This window comes from Anastrepha ludens, chromosome 4 (assembly GCF_028408465.1).
Source record: "Anastrepha ludens isolate Willacy chromosome 4, idAnaLude1.1, whole genome shotgun sequence".
In the NCBI taxonomy this organism is placed as follows: domain Eukaryota; kingdom Metazoa; phylum Arthropoda; class Insecta; order Diptera; family Tephritidae; genus Anastrepha; species Anastrepha ludens.
The window spans coordinates 32,043,221-32,061,414 of record NC_071500.1 but is presented as its reverse complement, the minus strand read 5'-3'; the positions used below and the strand labels follow the sequence as shown (position 1 = coordinate 32,061,414).

Sequence of the window (18,194 nt, the reverse complement as noted above, 5' to 3'; positions counted from 1 at the left end):
ATATAAAATATTTTCTTGAAAATTTTAAAATGTTTTATATTTGGAATAAATATTTTTTTTTTAAATATGTACGTACCACCTTCCCACTTTCACACCATAGAAGTTTTTAAACAAATTTGTGAATTGATCACTTCCGCATTTCCACACTTGCCGCAATGCAAAACAAGCGAAGCTATCAGCCTGAAAATGTTAAATGTTAACAGCTAATTACCGACAACGAAACAATGCAGCAAAGAAGCATATGCAACAATAACAACTAAACACATGCACAAATAATAAATGCAATAACCGATGTGCCTGCAAATACTCACAAACGATAGCTGGCGTCCTATTGAAGTTATCTGGCGATGAAATCACTGCCTTGTGTGTGTGTGTCGCTAATTGCGAACAGCAAAATGTTACGAAAACCAAGCAATGGTTAGTGCTGACAGTCAAGGCACACGGCCAATGCTAACATCGACAATGGCCGTACATACACACACACATTTTGTTGGCGATGTTTGTTGGCTGTTTCTCTGGCTGGTTGGTTGGCTGGTGTACTTGGGATATGTAAAATATTTTTCGACGGCGTCGCCTAACGTCTAAAGTAATTAAGTTGCTTCTACTAACAAGCCTTAGTTTTTGTTTTTGTTGGTAGTTGTTGTTATTGTAGTTCTTCTTCTTTTTATTTATTTTTTTTTCTCCTTGTCCTCATGCTACATACTTTGTTAAATTTGCTGATGCAGCTATTGAAAGTGAAAGAGCTATTGAAGTGCAATAAGGATAAGCACACGCACACACGAACATACGTACTTCGGTACTGCCAGATTACGTGTCATTTTGCCTATTTAGGTCATTATGTAATGCACTCTGTTGGTAACTTTGAATGTATGATGTGACGAATCCAAACAAAAAAGCAGAAAGAGCAGCAGCAGCAACACAACTTAACAGTGGCCTCAATAAAGAATTGAAACCATAAATAAATTTATGTAAGTATTGTAGTTTCCGGGACCTTTTTTATGTCAGTTTTTTAATTTGTCAAGTAGACAGGTGCACAGTTTTAGAGCAACCGTTAGAGCAACGCGTTAAAATTATTCAAATTTATTTTGAAAATGTTTATTCATGGATAAAGGACCTCACTAAACACAAGATGGCGTTCTATCGCCACTTTTCTGGTTACTCGCAGCCAATGAGCTATTAACGAAATTTGAAAGTAGTAACAGGCAAATACATTAACACCTTGAGAGAAATAAGGGGGCGTCCATAAATTACGTGAGATGTTTAAGGGGGGGAGGGGGGTCGAGTCAAATCTCATCTAATCTTACGTTGGAGAGAGGGGGGGTCTCGGCAAATATCACGCAATTTTTTTTCTGATTGAAACAAAAAAATTGTACATGCTTAAGATTTAATCTCAAGCGTAATCGTAGTATGATTAAGATCATTCACTAATTCGTTCGAAAGAAAATAATTTCATTCATACTTCGACGTTATACATTACTACTGTCAAACCACCATATTTGTTTTATACCAAATAGCTCAATTTAATCTGAATTTGCGGTACAGTGTAGCCCGTCGGTTGTTTTCGCGCCACTATGAGCCGAACGCCCTATCACTCAGGTTGACGTTTGACAATTCCGGACTTTAAAGAACATGACGGAAAATCATTTGCTCCATTTCTAATACGCGTACCGATTCAACCGCTGAATGCCTTCATCAGCACGCCTATTGATCTCTATTGCCCAAGTATACGTGATGATTTAGAGAAAATATGCTGCAGTACATGCGGTGTTTACTTCGCATCTATCACAAGAGCTGCAGAGCACAGGAGAGCAGCTCACATTGCACCAGCTAAGAAAGCGCGTATGTTCCGCAAATCGCGACCCTCACGGATTATCACAAGACGAGCTAATGAGTTACTGTGCGCAAGCGTCAACGGCTTAGAGTGGCTAGATTAGAACGAAGTTGAAGGAGCACATGATTTTACTGAAAATCATATGAACATGTTGGTCCCAATAGTCTCTCTTGAAACCGCCCATGATTATCCATGGACTGAATTAGAGTGGATATTCTTTTTTTAATCGCAGTAGTTACGATTTAAGTCTTCTATTGTTAAATTTTTATTACACTTATAACTCTTAGCAATATTGATTACTAGTCTTAACTAGTCGTAAATAAAAGCACGAAGCAAATTGTTTTTCTTTTTACAATAACAATCCAACGCGTTTACATAAGAAACCCACATTTTGAAAAATCTCACGTGAGATTGGGGGATGGGGGAGGGGGTTGAATAAAATCTCACGACATCTCACCAGGGGGGGAGGGAGGGTCAGAAAATTGAAAAAAACACCTCACGTAATTTATGGACGCCCCCTAATGAATAGTACACTCGCAACAGTGCATCAATGGGCAACTCAGACATGCTTGGGAATAAACGCCGATAAAACGGATATGATAGAGGTGGTGATAGATAGAAGGTACAAGGTCCCCAATTGGCACCCACCGAAGCTAAACGGCGTAGAATTGACTTTTAAAGACCACGCAAAGTACCTTGGAATAATTTTGTATAGTAAACTATGATGGCCAGTAACGCAATATATGCATGCAAAAGAATGCTGGGAATTACATGGGATCTATCTCCTTCAATAATGTATTGGTGCTACTCAGCCGTACTAAAATATTACTCTATGGTGCTCTAGTGTGGTGAACTGCATTGAGAAAAACAAAACACAAAATACTTATGGAAAGTATTTCACGTCTTGGTGCACTCTGCACTACAGGGGCAATTAAAACTAGACATATGGCAGCACTTGAAAAATAGTCAACCTACCACCGATGGGCAATGCGACAGAAGGTCTAGCAACTAGATCTGCCACAAGACTTTACGCAATGGGTGAATTTACCTGTAAAATATTCTGACATAGCTCAATAAGTATGAGTTATCGGACCAATATGAATTACATGACTGCTAAATACAATTGGTTGAAGAGATTCCGAACAAAAATAGAAGAAGAGGGGTGGAAAAGACGTATGAAACCTAGCCCCAATACGCTTAATATATTTACTGACGGCTCGAAAATGATGGACGGAGTAGGTGCAGCAATTTATTGCGCAGAGCTGAACATCAGGCAGCCAATTAAGCTTCCTGACCACTGCAGTATTTTTCTTTCCGGTAGGAAGGGCTGCAGAAATAGCGCTAGCAAAGCAACTCAACATATACGGTGACAGTCAAGCGGCAATAAAGGCAATAAACTCATATGAAATTTCATCTTAAAACGACGAGACTAGCCGCAGTCAGACGGTTACACATTTATTAAGTACCCGGACATAAGGGAATTGCAGAAAACGAAATTGTAGTTGAGATTGCCAAAAGCGCTGTTTCGAACAGGAAAGTGACGTACTGAAGCCTTTAAATACGATATACAATGGCATCGTTGGGGACATGAAAAGACGGACAGATAGGAAGTGTAATAATCTGGCCGCTTGCAAAACCGCAAAAATCATATGTACACAGACTGCAGATAAATATGTCAGATTCGTACTATTTCTGTCTAGAAAGGAAAGCAGAGCTATCATAGGTATACTGACAGGCCACAATTTGTTAGTGGCACACTATGAGTGAAAATGGAAATTGCAAACAATGATAGATGCAGATTTTTCAATAAACTAGAAAAGAGGGAAACTCTCGAACATCTTCTATGTTCTTGCCCTTCATTAGCTAGAACCCTAATGCTAGAACTTAGATTAAAAAAGGACGCAGGCTTATTATAAGAAGCCTACTACAAGGAAACGTAAGGGTCAAGCTCTCTCTATTACCACTAAGAACCAATAGGTATGATGGCTTTCAGCCTTTTAATGGACACGACGAACTCGATTCTCTTATACGGATGCGAAATATGGGCAGATTCGCTAAGCGTGCAATGCCGGCGGAAAACTCTGCAATCTTTGCAACGCACCTCCGTTCTCAGAGTGGCTCCGTCATACAGAACAGTATCTGAAGCAGCGGTTTTAGTTCTCAGGGGAACCATCCCTATAGATATACTAGCACAAGAGCGCAAACGGAGATGGGAGGCAAAAAACATAGGAATCCCAGTACCACGCTTCTCCGATATTAGAGTTCAAACGCTCACACTTTGACAGGTAACTCTCAACGGTAGGGTAGATGGACAGCGAGACTAATACCCGATCTATAAAAGAGGGTAGAAGGAAAGCACGGTGAGGTTAACTATTACCTCACACAGTTTTTGTTTTTGTCCGGACATGGGTCCTTTCGCAAGTATTTGTGGCAAATGGGAAAAGTGAGCCTACCCAACTGCATATATGGAGATACAGAGTATGATGATGCGCGAGGTCGAGAAAATGATGATAGACGAAGAAAAATGGAATGCCGTCGCAAATGTTGTGGAGGATATTATCCGAAAAAAGAAGCGCGAAATGCAAAGTTATGCTGAAGAGCATTGAGCATAGGTTTCTCAAAACAGACGACCCTGGACGCAGGAACTTGACCTTCATCGAGTGGTAGAAGACATTAGCCTTTCTTTAAACGAACTGTACACTGCCATGGACTTGAGCGTAATCGCAAAAACCAATAGAAGGTAGTCTCTGACTCCAAACTGCCGGACCTCCAAAGCGTTCTGGTCAACTGAATCTTAAAAATACAAAATGTCTGCTTGGATTCAAAAGATAAACTACCGACGTCCTCACAGGTGTTATAACAGGTCACTGCACTATTGGCACCCTAGCCAGTAGAATGGGCCTACCTTACAATGACTTCTGCAGTAGGTGCGGAGGTAAAGAAGAAACTGAGTTGGTACAACATCTCCTCTGTGAATAACCTGCGCTTCAAAGAAGCTGTGTCAAATATCTTGGCGATTATTTCTTTGAAAACTTGGGAGATTTGCAAAATGTCTCACTTAAGGTACTATTTAGTTACCTTGTTAAAAAGGTCTAAGTGGTTTAAATAACACAGTTAGGGACAATAATAAGCTACACGTACCGTAATCAAACTGAGGGGCTCGGGCTATAAGCTCAACCTCACTTACGGGCACTCAAGCAGCCTTAGAAACCTGTCAACAGATCAGTGTATACCCTCGCTTAGCCCAACCGGAACCTTCTCCACTCATATTCCACTCAAGCAGCCTTAGAAACCTGTCAACAGATCAGTGTATACCCTCGCTTAGCCCAACCGGAACCTTCTCCACTCATATTCCATCAAGGGAAGAGTGGACGGGGGGCTACACTTGGGGGCAGGGCCTGGTGAACTTGCTTACGGATGGATCGAAGTTGGAAGGAAAGATTGGCGGAGAAGTTTTTTGCGAGGAGCTCCCCATCAGCTGATTGATTGCTCACATGCGTACCAACAGTCAAGAAAGTAAATAATTACTTTGACAACCAAGCAGCAATAAGGACCCTCGGGTCAGTGACGGTGCATTCAAAACTGGTCAAGGAATGCTTGACTTCACTTTCGACTGCGCCCGAATTCTTTGACATAAGCCTCGTCTGAGTTCGACATTGCGAGAAACTGTGAGCCGGATTAGCTGGCCAGACAAGGGACATGTGAGGTGATTTCCCCGCGAAGGCAGAGAATTGGGATCCCCCTGACTACCTGCGGTCTGCTCCTGGAAAGATGGGCATGGCGCCAATTCAGCGAGCGTTGGGCAAGTACACAAACTTGTAAGGTCGCGAAATCCTTCTGACCACGTGTTTACCGAGGGCTGTCGAGCGAGCTTCTGAGGTTTTCTCACAAGTCACTATGCGCGAGGAATGCATACTGTGAGACTTGGAATCACCTCAAGTCCTGTTTACACTGGATTTATAGAGGATGAGGTGGAATCATTTTAGCACCCTCTTCTTAGCTGTCCTGCTCTGGCGGGGCTAAGATCCAGGCATCTTGGCTCTTACTTCTTTGCTATGCCTGCTGATATAGCTGGTGCTGACATTAGCAGCACAAAGCGCAAACGCGGCATAGCCATCGTTCGTAATCCACACACTCTAAACCCACTCTCCTAACCATCCCAGCACCACCTCTCCCCGCCCTCTCCCTGTATCCCATCGGTCTTTCTCTTTCACCTCACCTCCTTCATAATGGTATCATAAAGGAGGAACCCATTTTTCTTCGTCCAAGTGTGCCCATTCTTTAGGCAACCATACCAACCTAACCTAACCTAGGGGCAATAATAATGCTTGGAAATCAAATGCAGGTATCACAATGGGCTTTAGGGCCACCGATTGTCGCATTTTAGACAAGCAACTTGGCTAACCTGACCATCGGTGGTTCTCATAACTGCTCACTTTTTTAAGTAACTGTTAAAAACAAATTGTAGAGCAACAGTAACAGCAGATATGATTTTCTACTTAGGCGATTATTGCTGTAACTGAAGACTTATAAAAATAAAGAAATGAAAGATACAAAGCGGCGTAAAATTAATCATCCAATTATGTTTTGGAATAACTCTTTTTTACCATCTGCTTGTATACTACAGCTGTCTAGTTCTTAACTGTCATATATAACTGACTTCCAAAACCATTTTCTAAAATTACAAATCGTCAAATTAGGTGATTAATTTTTCGCCATATTTGCACTAATTTGTACAAATGTTTGTGTGCCGTAATCTCTATTTGATTTATTTTTTCCTCTGTACAAAAGAGTTTTTCATTGATAAGCGCAACATGCATTTTTCTGTTGGACGTATCATCATTTGCACGAACTTCAATGATTTACGTTCCTCTATTCCGTTCCAAGTTACACCTTTGGCGGTAAATTTTTCCGCATAGTCACCATTTAAATTGCTGGAAAAATATTAAAAACAATGTATGTAGAATATAAATTTACAAAAAGATACTATATTGGATTGTGTTTCTACTCACGTCCAGTAACATTTGTGGTACCACCAACCACCTGCAAATACTATGGCGCAATTTTCATCACTTTCATCATTATCACGATCGTATGTTGAGAATTTAGAGCCTTCATGGTATTGCAAATAATCACCGGAATTTCCACTGAATTTTCCAACTTTCCTTAAAACATACCCTTCATTTTCGCTACCAACTACAAACGCATCGTATTTCGCGTAATAATTTTTATCATCGAAGGTTTCCATTTTTATGTATAATTCCTGTTCACAGCTCGAGGTGAGCGCGTGCAATTTTTCCAAACCTATCCAATAGTTGGCAGACAAATTACCGAATCCTTTCTGATAGGTAAGCCAAGTCCGATAGAAGGACTCATCACTGTTCACGCGCCGTTGAATGACAATCCAACCACCAAAATCAGTCTCTTCGTCACACCAAACTGAAAATGGTGTTTCACTGAATCGCTCGAACTGAATCTCATAGATGCCGCTTTTGAATGTGTCAACGGCAGCTTCCATGCAATTGGTGGGTAGACGTTCACTACCGAACAAAGAAACATATTTTTGTAAATAAACTTTCAAAACCAAAGATGTAAAATGTAACAAGCACTAGACTTATAAAATACTTACTACGTTTTAAGTGAGGTCTTCGCTTGTAGAGACTCGTTTCCGGCAAATATTCCCTTCACCAGTTGTTCAACCGAGCCCAATTTATCCGCAAAGTGTTTGATTACATCTATGCTTACATCGCATTCGGGTACGCAAATATCGTCTAGTTCATTGTTTTCACTCAAGCACAATTTTGCGGCGAACACCAAAATAAACTGTAACACTGTGAGCTTTCCAAGGTACATATTTTATGCAAGTCTGTACTGCGAATTCTTTGTGTATTTGCGCCTTGCACGACGGAGAGGTCAAAACAATACTGAGTGGCTAAGGGATTTGCAATGAAGCAGTCATTCATTTGCTGATAACTAAACTCATACTTTTGTACATTTGTATAGTACATTTCAACTTACATACATGCGAAAGCGATAAGCATAAAAATATGCCATAGGGTGAGGAATAAAGAGCTGCCGTGGCTTGGAAGCTTCGATCGATTTGCAAGCGGGTTTGTATGCTAGCATTTCGCTAGAGCAGTATTTTGGGCACATTTTACGCTGGCCCTCTGAATATAAGTAGAAAAATTATGGGATGCTCAATATGAAACTTGCTGTGGCTACTAAGAAAAGTCTAATCATAAAAAAACAAAAATAATTAGCAAAGGTGGTGCTTTTCAGAAATGCAAAAAATTAAATTTTTGCTTATTGACGTAGCCAGTAAGCCAAAAATGAGCGTCGATTTTCGTAATACAATTCTACGGTTTGTCAACATTGTTCGGCCGTAAAACTTTTTATAATGAAATGTTAATGCATACTGAAAAAAATTGTGTATTTAGTTTGACAGTAGCCACGTGTGATCTGTGAAAAAAATCCTATTGGAAAAAGTGCATCCAATCTGATCACCCTTTACATATGCATACATACATATATACCTATGTAGGTATATGCATCTAATTTATTATCGTTATTATTAAAATTATTAATATCCATGAGCAATACCGGGAGGGGAAATTCCTAATGCATCATCAAAGCTGCCATCGCCGGGACTAAAAAACTCCTCCTCGTTTGGAACCGTCTCCCACTCTGGAATCGCTTTCGCATTACTTCAGAGTGACGTTCCATCTTCCTCATTACAAAGATATATACCTATGTGCCAGCGCCAAGGTCCCGCTTTTTTATAAGGAGAATTATTTCCGCGAAACCACTGATGATCTCCCACGTTTCCTCGCTACTTAACATAGTGACTGACTGCATTGCCCAGTGTTCAACTTTCTTGCGTACATTGAAAGAATGTGTGTTCAGCATCATCTTGGGCGGCATCCCCATGTATACAAGTGGGGTATCCCCTGCTCTCTATTTTGAACAGGTATTTCTGCAAATACCCGTGCCCCGAAAGCATCTGGGGTGTAGAAAAATTCCTGCTGTTTCATGTGGCAACGTCTTTTATAAGCCTAGCCATCCATCTACCGCGTGTTTCGTTAACCCAGCGGTCTTGCCATAGTCTTACCGCTTCATCCATTATTTCGCGCGCTGCAGGTTTACTAACTCTTTCTTCCTTTACCCCCAACTTTTTCCTCTCAAAAGCTAGTAAGTCGATCGATATTGAACCGCTTATTACTTGAACAGCTGGCCCTAATACTGTGCGGTAGGTGGACATAACTCTCAGAGCTGCCGATCGTTGTACTGATCTTAAGATCATCGATGTTTTACCTTTAGCGGAATATGCTTCTTGGTTTGAAGTATTAGCTCTGTTTTCTCTCCGGCTTATTTGAGGCCACATTAATCTAGTCACGTTTGTGTTCATATATTTACTTGGTTAAGTTTTCTACGAACTTCTTCAAGGTTTCGGGCTGTGATGACTGCTGCGACATCGTCTGCGTATCCGATTAGAAAGTGTCTATCCGCCATTTCTATATTGAATATCTCATCATAACTAATGTTCCATGAGTCGGGAGCGAGAATTGATCCTTGTGCCGCTCCAGATGTGACGTCTATACAACGAGAACCCTCTGGGATTTGATAGAAGAGTTTGCGGTCTCGTAAGTAATTCCTCATTATGAAAGCGTTCCTTACATCTAAGGTGGCAAGGAGTACTGTACTTCTGGTTGGTATATTGCCTTGGTGCACATCTTCAACGGTATTTATGACAGTTTGAATTGCTTCTACTGTAGGCTGTCCGAGTCTAAAGCCGTGCAGTCTTGCTGCTAGTTCTCCGGCGCTATCTGTGGCTGCGGCCAGTCGAGGTATATGGGGGGTTTGGTTGCCTTTCCCCTCGTTTATTAGTACGAGCTGCTGCTTTTACCAGATATCTGGGAAAATTCCCTGTCTTAGACAGGCGTTGTGCATGTCTCGTAAGATTTGTGGCCGCATTTTTGCGATTTCCTTAAGGACTTCTGTGGGTACTCCATCCGTTCCTGGTATCTTGTTGTTTTTAAGCTTGCTCGCAGCTGCTCACGTGTACTTGACAGTTAGCTGATTTATTTTGGAGAAAATCAGACCGCCTATTCAAGACTACCAAACAATTTGAACATTGGAACTACATACAAATTAGCAGGCAATAATTTTTTTAAATATCATATTTGCTATTACTTTACTTTTTCGCGCCTTTTAGTTGAGCAGAAAAAGCTCAGAAAGAAACCGAGATCCAAAACCCATCTTCATTTGAAATGCCCAGCTAAGCGCATATTGACTTCACTGATTTAGCCAAAGTAAAAGTAAAATTTTCATTTTCACTGCCAACATAGCAACGCAGGTTGTCCATGAAATTCGCGCACACGTAATATGTATGCAATATGCAACATCGAGGTTGCAACATCACGTCAGAAGTTTATCACTAATCGCCAATCACTGCGCGCAGCTTGCATTGCGCTACAATAACACTAGTTTACAGCCAAAAACATAACCTGACTATCCACTTCCTACTTGGTTCTGAAAATCTGTATAATTTGTAATCATCTCCCATGTAATTTTATAGTTAGCGCCAAATTACGGTTTTGGATTGGAGAAGAATTATAGGTCATGAAAATTTCTAATGTTTGGAGAACCCATTAAGGTAGTAGTCTGGTAACTTACACGTTTTTTGACGCCATGTTTGGGACATTTTTTGGAAGGGAAAATAAAATTCAATCGGTTTGATTTTCTGATATGTTATTAAAGGTATCAGAAGATTTACAAAAAAAAAATTTTTTTTTTTTTAATGTTTTGATACTATTTTTGTACACTGCAGCAAGCGGCAAAAAAAAAGAGGTACAGTGGCTGGCCGGAGTGATTTCGTCACTTGTGGTCATGAAACAGAAAAAACAAATTGCTTATTAATCAGTGTGCTTGTCGTTCTGGCGGGTAGTAAAATCAAATGATTTTGACAAAAAATAACAAAATGGCGGACTTCGTAAGAAAATTGCCTTTTTTTAAAGTGGAAATCGGACTAAAAAATGGAAAGTTAGGGACGAAATAAATTAAATCTACTACCCGCCAGAACTATTGATGTGTAGAAAAAATATCTAAATTTCAGCTCAATTCGTTAGATAGAAAATTTGTTTTCACGACGGCCATCCGGAAAAACGTTGTTTTCAGAAAAACGCGTTTAAAGTTTTAGCGGCTTAGCGCGCGCAAGTACGAGCCGCTTTCATGTATGTGCTATAATTTCGTCAATATTTCGAATTTCGGTCTAAAATTTGTACAGTATATTACCCATATATCGCACTTTCAAAATATGTAAAAAACCGAAATTCGAAATTTTCAAGATAAGTTACCAGACTACTACCTTAACCGATCAAAGGTAATAAAATTTGCTATCTTTGATTTTTCACTGTAACGAAACTTTTTGAAGATATTTTCAGAGTTAACAAAAGAAATTTTGTTGTTTTTCTTCAAAAATTTTGGATTTATATTGTAAGAAAAACAATTTGAATTCTTTTTTATTTATCACTGAGACCTTATACATGCAGTTATATAGAAAAAAGGTAAGATAAAGAGGAAAAAAATTCTTCAATACTGCTCGCCATAAACGATAGCACACTGACAATTTTGACTATTTTATTGTTATAATACACATTATTTATTGCTTACAAATTATAGCTCAAGCCCTAACAAAATCCGCATAAATTGAAGTTGCAAACTTAATACAAATATTAGAAAAATTCCTCAAAATATTGATCATAATTCTATGCGCTTAATTCGAGTTTCAAGATAGATTTTCGTTATGCAGTTTTATAGCTTATTAAATTTTAGTCTATAAGAGTGAAATTCTAAAGTTGCTAAGCAATTCCATTAATTTTTTATAATTCTTATTTTATTATGCCCTCCATTTTTTTATATGGGAAAATTGTGCAACACCGTCAAGCGAAATAATAATAATAAATATTAACGGTAGTTTTTAACATCTTTAAACTCGCACTTTTTTGTACTCTTGGGCTCGGCTAAGTGGTAGGAAAAATTAATGTTTTTAAGAATTTTTTTAGCAACACAGGTAGTGTTAGTAGAGCAGGTATAGAGACCAGGCTTGGAGCAATGAACGCTTTAAATATTTATAAAAGAATGAATAATTGTCGCGTTGTTGTCTGTTAAGCGTTTGGCCGAGCTCCTCCTCCTATTTGTGGTGTGCGTCTTAATGTTGTTCCACAAATAGAGGGACCTACAGTTTCAAGCCGACTCCGAACGGTAGATATTTTTCATGAGGAGCTTTTTCATGGAAGAAATACACTCGGAGCATTACCATGGTCTGCCAGAAATATCAAAAAATCGTATCAAAATCGTTCGAATGATCGAAAAGTGAAGTTGCGTGAGTTAACTGAGATCGTAAAAATATCAAATGAACGTGTTGGCTTTTTGCTACATGACATTTGGATCTGAGAAAGTTCTGATTGCCTACTATTTGCCTACTATTGACCAAAAACAAGGACGCATTGATGATTCTGAGCAGTGGGAAAACCACATGAATTGAGTTTCGAATTGCTCCCACATCCACCGTATTCGCCAAATTTGGCTCACAGCAACTACTGATTCACAGACCTAAAAAAAGCTCGCCTGTGAGAAATTTCGCTCGAATGCAGGAGATGTCGTTTGAAGCTGAGACCTATTTTGAGGCAAAACATAAATCGTTCTACAAAATTGATATCGAAATCTTAGAGCGGCGCTGGAATGATTGCGTTGTGCTTGATGGAAATTATGTTGATGGGTAAAGCTAATTTTGAGCAAAAAAATCGTTTTTTCTTTGTTAAGCCCAGGACTTTTCAGCCCAAGTGTGACGCAATTTTGCTCATATCAACTTGAAATATCCTTGGAAAAGTACATACGAAATCAAAAAAATGAAAAAAAGTTTAAATACTATATGAACCTGTTAAGTAAAATTTAACAAGTGGTCAACACGGAATCGTTCATTAGTAATAAATTAGAGCTCTAGAACTGCTTATTAATGACATATTTATACATTTTGTTTCTCAAATATAGCATATATGTATATATAATTGGCGCGTACACCCGTTTTGGGTGTTTGGCCGACCAATTTGTGGTGTGCGTCTTGATGTTGTTCCGCAAATGGAGGGACCTACAGTTTTAAGCCGACTCCGAACGACAGATATTTTTATGAGAAGCTTTTTCATGGCAGAAATACACTCGGACGTTTGCCATTGCCTGCCGAGGGGCGACCGCAATTAGAAAACATTTTTTTTTTCTAAATTTTGGTGTTTCACCGAAATTCGAACCTACGTTCGCTCTGAATCCCGAATGATAGTCACGCACCAACCCATTCGGCTACGGCGGCCGCATATAGCTTACAGTCATGAAATTTAAAAGGCGAGCTAACGAAACGATTATTATTGATTATTTATTTATTTTGATTCCTAAACGCATTCCCCAGATATTAAAGCTCTCTCCTTTCTTTAACCCTAAATTATTATGTGGCGATAACTCGAAAACGTTATGACAGAAAAAAAAGTATGCACACTTTCAAACTCAGCGACCGATTTTACATAGGAAACGTGTGGTTAGAATCTTTAGTGAAAAAATCTTTGATTACTTGTAAACCAGTGTAATCTGACTACAAAAAACTAAAAAATAGTATTCAGTTGCCTTATTATTCGTTACTCCCATTTATGATGTACCTGCTGTGCATGAAGGCGAACCACAGATTGGCTGGAGTAAGCTTGACTGTTCCTGGCGCCAAGAAAGTTGCTCACGTTTCTGTCTTTGCTGATTTTTTCCCTCTCCTTTTGGTATTCAATTTGCGCATCACTTTTATTGCTAGGGCATACATACTTTCGTTATGTAATCATACATTTATACAAGTGTATGATGGGATTATTTTATTGGAGTGAAATAATCAAATTCCGAAATCTGTATAGCTCTTCTAGAATTATTTCAACAATGTTATGCAAACTTACTTTTTGTAAACTGAATATTTTGATTGGAATTCTTCATAGGTTTTAACATGTAATATATAAATTTTGAATGCGATCGCTATTTTTAACACATAATATTAGTACGCCCCTTCAAACTTCAACTGCCATACTATTTGCAAGCCAAGGCGGATACTAGTGAATTTTTGTTTACTATAGAAATTTGCGTATTATTAAAAACTTCGAGGCAATCTCCTGTTGGACATAGTAGCACTTTTAGTCAGATTTCTACTGCTTTCTCTGTACTTCCTACAGATCTCTCCATCCGCAAACTGAGTTTTGAGTTTTACGCTGGGGCTATCCTTCCAAGCAGGCTGGATTGGAAGGAAGGGGGAGTCTGCACGGACATAGGTTCCTCTGTTTTCACCGACGGATCCAATATGGAATCTGAAGTTGCGGCTATGGTTTTCTTTAGATCAGCCAATGTTTCAGTCTCTTTTAAACAGCCGAAAACTAGTATAGTAGTGTTTTCTTAAGCAGAGGTCTTCGCGATTCTGCAGAGTTGCAAAATGCTTAGGGATCGCTTTTGAGAGGGACACATAAATATCTTTTCCGATAGTCAAGCTGTCGTCGCCATGTTGCAGCTCCCTTCTGGTAAACTCCTGCATGAAGGAGATCAAACGTCTCAATGTGCAGGAAACATTGCCGACGAGCTTGTCAGGAATACGTCGACAAAACCGGTCGATCAGTTGCCCGGTTTCAGGCAAGGGTGTGTATCCCCTTGAGCGTTGTTAAAGGGAAACTGCACAATTTCTTTCTCCAAAAAATTGAGTTCTATCTTATCTATCTTAAAAACACTTTGAACTCAGTACGACTAAAGCGGGGTGCTTAAAGTGCTAGGGATCCCCCGCCGTTCAATTTCCAAACTCATAGCAGTGGTCACTGGTCACTGAGTAATCGGAATTCAAACGACTTAGGACTAGGACTTAAGACTAGATTGAAATTTCGTACAACCCCTATTACAGATGCTGTGGGGACCCGGCAGAGAAAGAGTCTATTACTTTCCTTATAAATCTTGGTTTGTCCGGGTCTGGCGACTAGGCGCTTGGAGGGATAGCGCAAAGTAGTTCTCCGACATAGATCCCTTTGCTCTCCTCCACTACATCAACAGCACTAAATAGCTTTTCTTCTTTTAAGTTGTGAAATATCAAAATGGGGTAAACTGAAAACAATCACCAAATTCTCGATACCTGATAAAGGAAAGCTTCATTGTGTTGAAGTAATAAAGGCTCTTAGCGCACATTTAACATAAGCAGGCCAGATCGTGCCTTTAAAATCATTGAGATATTTTCAATCCGCATTCCTTTTTTTATGTAGGTCGAACCCTTCGTTTAGTCTAAGTATTTGTGTATGCGTGTAAGTACCTTTTCGCAGTGTTCTCTGGAGCGATTGGCCTTTAGTTCTGGTAGCAACTGTATGCAAAGGCTGTGCCACTGCGTGCTATTTATGCATTCGGCGAAAGTTAATCTGAATTCTGAGCACATTTCATTGAGATTTTTTCTACCAGAAATTGGTTTTTCGTATCACATACTGCGACAATTTATGCTGGAGTCTGTTGCTTTATATTCATTAGGGCGGGTCGATTTAAAAATCGCTCATTGCTCTGTGAAAATCATATTCTAGGGATCAAAATAAGAACCTATGCCGAAAGAACCATACCTCTAAAACAAATTCTGATGTCCCCCAATTTGGGTCGAACGAAAAATCCCACTTTGACATATTTAGAGTGCTCCAATCGAGTCCAAATGTATGGCCGACCCCCACTAACTTTGGACGGCCGATCCACCCATGCCAGTGGCACACCCCCTGGAACTCCCCTGGGGGTTCTCCATACAATCATTTCAAAATATCACCATTTTTGGCCTTTACATGAGAAAAGAAACTAAAAAGTTCGACCCAAATTGGGGGACATCAGAATTCGTTTTAGAGGTATGGTTGCTTCGGCAAAGTTTCTTATTTTGATCCCTAGAATATGATTTTCACAGAGCAATGTTCTATTTTTTTACCTCCCCACAAATCGACCCGGCCTAATATTCATATATAAAGTTTTAAAAATATATTTTATGTGAAGACCCAATGTACGAGCATAAAAGTGGCTTACTTCTCTACCTTTTGTGGGTATTAGTTGCAACTATGAATTGCGGTATACATTTTTTGTTTTAAACTAGTTCAGACTGCAAATAAATTAGCAAACAACCTGCACCTCAAGTTCATTTATCCTGCAAATATCACCATTTAATATTTCTCTTAACAATTCTCGCCATTAATCTTTTGCCTGCCTACAACTATTAACACTGGCATCAAAGTCTTCAGCATTTACCTGGGTATTTAAAATTAATTAACCTTTAATATTTCGTAGTCGGTTGTTTGTTATTGTTGTTGCTAAATTTGTTGCAACTGCAGTCGTGCTGCCACAACATTCGTCTGCCATCTTGCGTAGTTGATTGAGTGATGTGTGCGTGGCCAGTGACGTGTGAATCCTAAACAGTTGATTACGCTTTTCGCTACGAACTTTCCCTCCGCCTAGACACACCTCCCGCTGATTGTTTGGCAAATAGTCTGTCAAAATATAGGCAGAGCTTAGTAGCAATTTACCACGCTGGTGGCGCCAATTAGTGGGGAGTATCAGTACTGACAGATTTCCATTAAAGATTGGTAGCAAAAAATGAAATATGTATGATATTTTTGGCACACAGCTCTATCAATCGCATTTGCTTACAACCTGTATACATACATGGAGGTGTCTGGCTCTAGAAATATTTCAGGTGTATGGCCAAATGTTGTGTAACTGTGCTGGTGAACTCGATAGATGCGGCAAATTGTTTGCTATGCGTGACTGATAAGAATGAGAACATTGATCATACGAACGTCGCTTGAATTCCGTGAAAGGTCAAAAAGTGGCACTACTGGTGCGTATCGAGGTTATGTTTAGTTAGTAGCATCATCACACACCAAGTTTGAGCTATAACGGCTGTTGTTTTTGTTGTATCAGCATAAACATTTCCCGTACATGTGCGGGGCGATGCTGCTGTAGTGACAGTCCTTGGCCGGATATAAATCCAGGTCGTTCCGGTAACGTAGAACCGATTGTCGCGGGTCGGTCTATTTCTTTGTATTTGGTACTCGTTTGAATCAAAGAAGTCGGTGAAGGTGATAATAGGTTCATTCATCATATTTTTTTTTCTGTTTTACTACTTTAAAATATCTTATTCAATAATCGGTAAAAAATAGCTTCGTCGCTTACAAACAGTCAACTTAAAGCTATTTTCCCGCCAAAAACTCTTGTATTTTTCATATTCGCTGGAGGTAGGAGTACCTCAAGGCAGCATTCTTGGGACTCTGCTGTACCTTACGTTTACACATGACCTACCGTCTGATCCTAATTACGTGACAGCAACGTTTGCAGATGACACCGCCTTGATTGCAGTTGGTGAAACTGAAAACGAATCGACAGCCACATTACAAACCGCGATAAATAAGATCTGCCAGTGGACTAATGCATTGAAAATTAAACTTAACCAAACAAAATCTGTACACGTAGTTTTTACAAACACTAAAATACAACATATACCACTATAGATGATCAACAGGCCCCATATTCAAACTATGCGAAGTACCTACGTATGGCACCTGACTGCAAACTTCGATGGAAAAAGCATGTCAAGAAAAAGAGGCAAGAATTGGACATCAAACTCAAAAACATGCAATGGCTCATGGGTAGCAGATCAGCTCTCACGATAGAAAACAAGCTGTTAATTTACAAGCAGATACTAAGGCCAGTATGGAGTTATGGTGCGCAGCTATGGGGGTGCGTCAGTCAAAGTACGAAAAACCAAATCCAACACTTCCAAAATAAGGTCCTTAGGTGCATTGTCAAAGCACCATGGTACTGCACAAGCTCCGACATTGAGCGCGACCTTAAAATAAACTCCGTCAACACTGAAATCGCAAAGATTGCACCACAACAATTAGGAAGCACTTAATTTAATTGAAACCAACGGATTAATACGAAGGCTCAGACGCACGAAACCTAGCGATCTAATACCTCCTTAGAAATGCTTTACGTCATGTGGAGTGAAAGTTGTGTAATGTTATCATAATTAAGTGAATAACAAGCATCATTTGTAAATATTTATGAACTAGTTGCATTAAAAATTAAAAAAAAAAAAATTTTAAAAATATTCGCTGGAGGGTAGCTACCATAACCTTTTAAATAAAATCCCCCAAAAACATTTTGTAATGTCAGAGAGGTTGCAGGAATATGTAATAAAAAGGCTTTTCGACTGGCATTCAATGAAATTAATAGTAAAAAACTCATTCAAAAGATTTGCACTAAGACTGGAGATGACTGGACATTTCTCACAAAG

The 18,194-nt window shown here is 39.4% G+C and overlaps 1 protein-coding gene across 1 annotated transcript; it reads right to left on the bottom strand.

The window, feature by feature from the left end:
* Positions 1-6,533: 6,533 nt before the first annotated feature.
* On the bottom strand, positions 6,534-7,759 carry LOC128860292 (fibrinogen C domain-containing protein 1-like). Its single transcript, XM_054097723.1, has 3 exons — positions 7,461-7,759; positions 6,844-7,371; positions 6,534-6,765 (listed from the first exon to the last, which is right to left on the bottom strand). The coding sequence occupies exons 1-3, from the start codon at positions 7,682-7,684 to the stop codon at positions 6,600-6,602; spliced, it is 918 nt and encodes a 305-aa protein (XP_053953698.1). The 5' UTR covers positions 7,685-7,759; the 3' UTR covers positions 6,534-6,599.
* Between the last annotated feature and the right edge of the window lie 10,435 nt (positions 7,760-18,194).